The sequence below is a fragment of the Leptopilina boulardi genome, unplaced genomic scaffold (assembly GCF_019393585.1).
Source record: "Leptopilina boulardi isolate dan_hultmark-lab unplaced genomic scaffold, ZJU_Lbou_2.1 LbouV2_305, whole genome shotgun sequence".
Classification (NCBI taxonomy): Eukaryota; Metazoa; Arthropoda; class Insecta; order Hymenoptera; family Figitidae; genus Leptopilina; species Leptopilina boulardi.
The window spans coordinates 535,610-543,154 of record NW_026137869.1 but is presented as its reverse complement, the minus strand read 5'-3'; the positions used below and the strand labels follow the sequence as shown (position 1 = coordinate 543,154).

Genomic DNA, 7,545 nt, shown 5'->3' with positions numbered 1-7,545 from the left:
TATTTTAATTTACTATCCTTTTCTAATTTATTATTCAATCTTCTTTACTAAATTTATAAAAAAAAATTCTGTTTTAAATATATGTTAATATAATATCAAAAATATAATAATAATAATAATAATAATAATAATAATAATAATAATAATAATATTAATTATAATAATAATTATAATAATAATATAAATTTATAATATAAATGTATATATATACATACGAAATTTTATATTAATTCCATTTTTTATTATTAAACGATTTAAAAATTATATTTAGAAAAGAAATTCCACCTTTATCAATTTTTGCAAAAATTTTCCTTGACTTTTTTTTTTTGAAATAAAACATAAATTTTTCCCTATATTTCATAATAAAATAATAACGTATAATTGAGTAAAGATGTAGAAAAAAAAAGAAAGTTGAATCAAAGGAAATTTCTACTTTGCTTCAAAGAAATATCCCCCTTTTTGCTGTACACGATCAAAAGAAATTCTTTTTTTTTCATAATTCGAAAAACTGAATTTTATTTAAATTGAGAAAGAAAAAAAAAATTTTTTTTGCAATTAAATTAGAATAATATAAAATTTGCAATTTAAATAAATTATATATAATAATATTGAAATAATTAAATAATATTTATTAATGAACACAAACAAGTAAAAAAAAATGTTTTTTTCAATCAGACGAAAAGGAATAAATGTTTTTTTTGTTTTGTTTTTTTTTTAATTTCAGTTTAAAGAAAATTGTTTTTCAAATATAAGAAGGGAAAAAATGAGGTGGATTTTCGAGAGAAATTGTTGTTTTCTGATAAAAGTAATTCGATGGTAATGCCTTTAGGAAATAATGGGATTACCCGTTTCAAGGGCGTAAACCTTCGTGGTGCAATTTTCCATTGACCTCGCTTTTATGTTAGGATTTGCGACAAGTGACTTATACGACTTGCTAATGTTTTTTTTTTTTATTTTAATTTTATATGTCTGCAAAAATACAAGAAAACAATTTTTTTTTTATTTACACTTGATTAATTTTCAATATAGTAAAATTAATATTTATCAATAAATTATATTTCTTATTTATAATCATGTAAAAAAATAATTATTATACAAATATTTTCATTCGCTGGCATAAATTTTCAATTATTTCAATTAATTAATTATTTTGAATTAATTTTTTTAAGTCTAATTTAAGTCTAAATTCTAATTATTTTTAATTTTCATCGATAATAAAAAAAAGCAAAAAAAATTTTTTTTTTATTTACACTTGATTAATTTTCAATATAGTAAAATTATTATTTATCAATAAATTATATTTCTTATTTACAATCATGTAAAAAAATAATTATTATTATACAAATATTTTCATCCGTTGGCAGAAATTTTCAATTATTTCAATTAATTAATTACTTTGAATTAATTTTTTTAATTCTAATTATTTTTAATTTTCATCGATAATAAAAAAAAACAAAAAAAAATAATTCTTATTGATAAATTCCATTTATTTTCTATAATCTTAAAAAAAAATAATTATCACAAATATTTTCATCCTGGCATAAATTAACCTTCAATTATTTTAATTATTTAATAATTAATAATTTAAATAATTTAAATAATTTAAATAAATTGAATAATTTAAATAATTTAATAATTTTTTAATTTTTTATTAATTAAATTATTTCTAAAAATTTCAATTTTCATTGCTGATAAAAAAAGAAATTTCATCAATAAAATTGCATTTCATTTCTATAATCATCTAAAAAATAATTATTACAAATATTTTCATCCGCTGGCATAAATTGACCTTCACCAACTAATTCTACATTCACATTATCTACAAATTGTTCTAAAGGATAAAAATCATTATCATTGTTATCAGAATAAATTTGTATTGTCCATGTTGCATAGGGACTTAAAATAAAATCATTGCTATTATTATTATTATTATCAGAAACAAAACGTCTTCTTCTTATTCTCGATATATCAAACTGATGTAATGTACCAAAAGAACCGGATTTTATTAAATGTACTTTATTTCTACATCTATAGTAAGAATCACCATTGTGATGAAAAAATATTTCATATTCATTTAAGATATTTTGTAATTTTTCATTAATTTCAAAATTTGATGATGTAAGAATAATTTTTATTTCACGAAATTTAACAGCATTTAAATTTTCTGCTTGTGAAATATTGGCAAATAATTGAACTTTTTTCCCTTGAAGAATATTTTTAATTGCCAATGAATTCTCTTTATTGGTCCATTTATAAAATGGTTTAGTACCATCGTTTCCAAATTTACGTTTTTTGATTTGTTTAAATAATATACCGCTTCCAATTTTTTTATTTAAACTTAATTTTAATTGTTTTAATTTATCAACAATTATATTTGCTTTTATTAAAGCATTATTAACAGGTGGTGGTGTGATAAAATCAGTGAATTCTTTTATAAATGGATATGAATAACATTTCATGGCAATTATTAATTTATTATAATCACCAATAATACGATTTGAAGTATAAATCTCTTCTAATTTTGTAACATTTTGAAGTAATTTCTTATCTTTTATATAATTAATCTCATAAGGTACAGATGCTGTATCCTTTAAAAAATCAGCATTTTTTATTTTCATATTATATTCTCTAATTAAATTATGCATTTTAATAATTGAATTTAAAGCATTTTTTATTTTTTCCATTATTTCTGTAATTTCATCATTCACCTTAAATCCCTTTGTCCAAATATTTAATTTAATTAAAATATTATTTAAAAAATCGTGCATTTGAAATTTTTCATATTCAAGTAATGCACGCGATGATATTGCATATCCATCAACATTCCTACGTATATCCCTTCGTATACGATCAATTTGATTACCAAAATTTTCATATAAATTATTTTTAAAATTCTCCAATTGTTTTATACTATTTTCTTGTTCAATTATTTGTCCATCAATTTGATTTGATGATGAAATATCATTAAAATGTTTATTAAATCTATCAATAGATAAATTAACAATCTCTAATGAACCCATTGATGATTTTATAATATTCAATGATTTTTTGTATTTTCTATTTTTTTTGTCACTATCTTTTTTGGACCATTTAATTTCTTTTCTTTTTAAAATTTTCATCATACATTGACGTCGTGATATTGGTTGTCGTGAATTTTTTATACATTGACTATTTACTGATTTATCAACATCAATTAATGGTTTTGCCTCCTCATCATTAAGTGATAATTCATTTTTTTTGGTTTTTATTTCATTTAATTGTTCTTGAATAATATTTAATTCTTGTTGCACTAGCTCTGCGTATAATAAAATAGATGTATCGACAAATTCATTAACTGCTTCGGGTAATTTAATTTCATTGTATATTACATCATCGTCATTGTCTAAAATAATTTCATCAGCAATTACAATACCTGCGCTTAATACACCGGCAATTGCTGCACAAACAGGATTTATAAATGATAATCCTAAAAGTAAAAATTGAAAAATTGTGAAAATACTCCTTAAAATTAATTTACCATTAAGTTCCTTTTTTATATTCCTTAATTTTTCAATTTCACCCTTCTTCATTGTTATCATTTCATCAATTTCATTAATTAATTTTGGTATTTCATCATTTAAATCATTAATTCGTTCATCTAAATAAATTTTCAAATTCATGTCAATTAATTTTTCAGCTTCCTTAATTTCTTCTTCGAATATTGCTTTAAAATTATTACCAATTTCTTGTAATTTTTGACGAATTTGAAAATTTTTTAATTTCTCACCATTCTCAATACTTTGTTCCAAGTAAACTTGAATATTAACAATAGCCGGATTATCAAATTCATTTACCTTTCTCCATGTCATGTCATATAATCTCGAAAGTAATGTTCTATACTCAGTATCAATAATTGTTTCCCTTTTATAGAATGCAATTCCTTCTAGTATTCCCGTGTACAATAAATTTTTAACAGTTTCATTTAATTCCATCGAATAATAATATTCAATATCAATTAATTCTTGTAAAAAATTTATTGCAGTGATATTTTGCAAAAGAATCACGTTATTTAATTTTTTATACAAATTCCCATGTATGATTTTACCATTTTTAATTGTTGTATCAATAACATATTTTCTATAATTCGTTACAGTTGTAATAAAATTATTAGTAATTAAATCAAAATTTTCAATTCTTCTTTTGGATGTTAATTTTTTTACATGTTCAATATAATAGTCCATACGATATATTGATTGAAAATCGTGTGATATTTGCATTATGCCATTAATTCCTGATTTACCATCAACGCCATTTCGAGTTGATTTTTTTATATTTAAATTTATTGAATCATTTAGAAAATAAAATTTTATTTCACCATGATTGCCACCTTTTCCTCCCTTACCACCAATACCTAAATGAATTACATTGATATTTTTTGAATTCTCAATTAATTGTATTCCATCTAAACCATCACTTCCATCGCCTCCTCTACCACCATTACAGGAAATTAATAAATTTTCTCCTCTTACAATTTTATCAATAATTCCCAAAAATGTACCACCGGCTTTTCCCTCCATACCCGGTGTACCATCGAAACGTTCCTCATAATCCTTTAAGTATATCCTTTGAACTTCCTAGAAAAAAAAAAAATTTTTTTAAAGAAAATAGTATAACATAATTTTTTATTTTTAAATAGGGTCAAAGAAAAGTTTTCTTTAATTTAAAGAAATAATTATTTTTTTAACCGAATTTTCATTTTTAATTATATTTTTAATTCTTTTGAATTATAATTTTTATTTAATAAAATTTTTAGCTAACAAATTTTTTGTTTGGCATAATTTTTATTTTATATGTCATTTTATTTACATGACTTTTTATATTTAGGAGAATTTTAAATTGACCGAATTTTAATTTAACAGAATTACCATTCAATTGAATTTTATGTGATTCGAATTTTTAAATGACAAAATTTTAAATTATCCGAATTTTTATTATACGAATTTTTAATTGATAGAATTTTAAAGACGCCGAATTTTTATTTGTCCGAAATTACAAATGTCCGAACAAACAATCGACAGAAAGATCTTGGAACAATTTTTTAAAATTCACCAATCACGAATTCAAAAATTCGTATAAATAAAAATTCGGACAAATAAAAATTCGAACAAATAAAAATTCGGACAAATAAAAATTCGTATAAATAAAAATTTGGACAAATAAAGATTCGAACAAAAAAAATTCGGACAAATAAAAATTCGGTCAAATAAAAATTCGATGAATTGGAATAATTGTCATTGAAAAACTCGAATCAGATAAAATTTAATTGAATAAAAATTCGATGAATTGGAATATTTGTCATTGAAAAACTCGAATCAGATAAAATTTAATTGAATAAAAATTCGGACAAATAAAAATTCGTATAAATAAAAATTCGGACAAATAAAAATTAGTATAAATAAAAATTCGAACAAATAAAAAATCGGACAAATAAAAATTCGAACAAATTAAAAGTAGTATAAATAAAAATTTGAACAAATAAAAATTCGGACAAATAAAAATTCGAACAAATAAAAATTCGGACAAATAAAAATTCAGACAAATAAAAATTCGTATAAATAAAAATTCGGACAAATAAAAATTCGAACAAATAAAAATTCGGACAAATAAAAATTAGTATAAATAAAAATTTGGACAAATAAAAATTAGTATACCTAAATAAAAATTTGGACAAATAAAAATTCGGTCAAATAAAAATTCGATGAATTGGAATAATTGTCATTGAAAAACTCGAATCAGATAAAATTTAATTGAATAAAAATTCGATGAATTGGAATATTTATCATTGAAAAACTCGAATCAGATAAAATTTAATTGAATAAAAATTCGGACAAATAAAAATTCGTATAAATAAAAATTCGGACAAATAAAAATTAGTATAAATAAAAATTCGAACAAATAAAAATTCGTATAAATAAAAATTCGGACAAATAAAAATTCGTATAAATAAAAATTCGGACAAATAAAAATTAGTATAAATAAAAAATCGGACAAATAAAAATTCGAACAAATTAAAAGTAGTATAAATAAAAATTTGAACAAATAAAAATTCGGTCAAATAAAAATTCGGACAAATAAAAATTAGAACAAATAAAAATTCGGACAAATTAAAACTAGTATAAATAAAAATTTGAACAAATAAAAATTCGGTCAAATAAAAATTCGGACAAATAAAAATTCTAACATATAATAATTCGGACAAATAAAAATTAGTATAAATAAAAATTAGTATAAATAAAAATTTGGACAAATAAAAATTCGAACAAATAAAAATTCGGACAAATAAAAATTCGATGAATTGGAATACTTGTCATTGAAAAACTCGAATCAGATAAAATTTAATTGAATAAAAATTCTGTTAAATTAAAATTCACTTAAATTAAAATTCTTCTATAATAAAAAATCCTCTAATGAAAATAACTGTAAAATAAAAATTCTGCCAAATAAAAATTCGATAGCTAAAAATTTTGTTATGTAAAAATTCGTATAAAAAAGAAATCTGTTAAATTTTGAATTCGAAAATTGATAATTTCTCTAAAAAATAAATTTCTAATAAAATAATATAAAATAAAAATTGTAATTTAATTATTTTTATGAGAAATTCATGAACACTGAAATATTTTTCACTTACCAATTTTTGATATTCTGAAGCACCATCTAAATTAATAATTCTTTGCTGAACAATTTCCCAAATTGGTGCAATTATAATAATTTGTTTTATATCATGACTAACTAAATCTTCATCGATAATAATTTTATCCAATGCCAATAATTCCAAAAATATCACTTTACCGGGACAATAATTTTTATATAAAATTTGACTAAAAATTAAAAATTCTCCTTTAATATTCAATTTGTATGTTTCATTCTTTAGTGGTGAGCATAAATGAATAAATTGTGGATTTAGTAAATTGTTAACGGTGAAAAAAACTTGTTTCATTATTTCTTGTTTTTCATTAATATTCAATATCTCCTCATACAAATCTTGATTTGATATTTTATTATTATACATTGATACTAATTTCTCGAACCATTCTTCTTCAATTTGAGAATAATTTACAGTAAATATTGATTTACTAATCCATTTTAATGCCTCTGTATAAATATCATTATTCATATATCTGATAAAACAAACAATTCCCAAATTTTCAAATTTATTATTATTACAAAATTTTTTCATAAATTTCTCAATAATTTCATTGTCTTTTGGTTTATTTGACATAATTTTTTTATAAAATTTATTTATCCAATCTAAATATATTAAAATACCCTTTAGCGATGATTGATTCATTGAAGAAAAATCTAAATTAAATTTCAGTAAAGGACCTTTTTTTGCTAATGATTTTAAATTATCATTAATATCAACAAATTTTAAAAATGTATTAATTTTAATTAAATCACTATTTATTGACAAATAATTTGTTTCAAGAATTCTTTGTGGATTTTTAATTAAAATATTCATTTTATATGTGAGATTTCTTTTTTTATCCTCAAGAAATGGTCCAATTA

The 7,545-nt window shown here is 20.4% G+C and overlaps 1 protein-coding gene across 1 annotated transcript; it reads right to left on the bottom strand.

Moving 5' to 3' along the window:
- Positions 1–1,709: 1,709 nt before the first annotated feature.
- LOC127283038 (uncharacterized) lies at positions 1,710–7,147 on the bottom strand. The gene is made up of 4 exons (XM_051307691.1): positions 6,668–7,147; positions 2,709–4,613; positions 2,486–2,588; positions 1,710–1,831 (listed from the first exon to the last, which is right to left on the bottom strand). The coding sequence occupies exons 1-4, from the start codon at positions 7,046–7,048 to the stop codon at positions 1,710–1,712; spliced, it is 2,511 nt and encodes an 836-aa protein (XP_051163648.1). The 5' UTR covers positions 7,049–7,147.
- Positions 7,148–7,545: the final 398 nt, after the last annotated feature.

What these genes read in the sequence shown, in the direction of transcription:
- LOC127283038 (XM_051307691.1), bottom strand. Translation starts at nt 7,048, where the DNA reads ATGTATAATAATAAAATATCAAATCAAGATTTGTATGAGGAGATATTG. An exon ending in TTTGGACAAAGGGATTTAAG is followed by an intron (nt 2,589 to 2,708) that starts GTGAATGATGAA and finishes GATTTTTTAAAG; the next exon opens with GATACAGCATCTGTACCTTA. An exon ending in TACTTCAAATCGTATTATTG is followed by an intron (nt 1,832 to 2,485) that starts GTGATTATAATA and finishes TTTATCCTTTAG; the next exon opens with AACAATTTGTAGATAATGTG.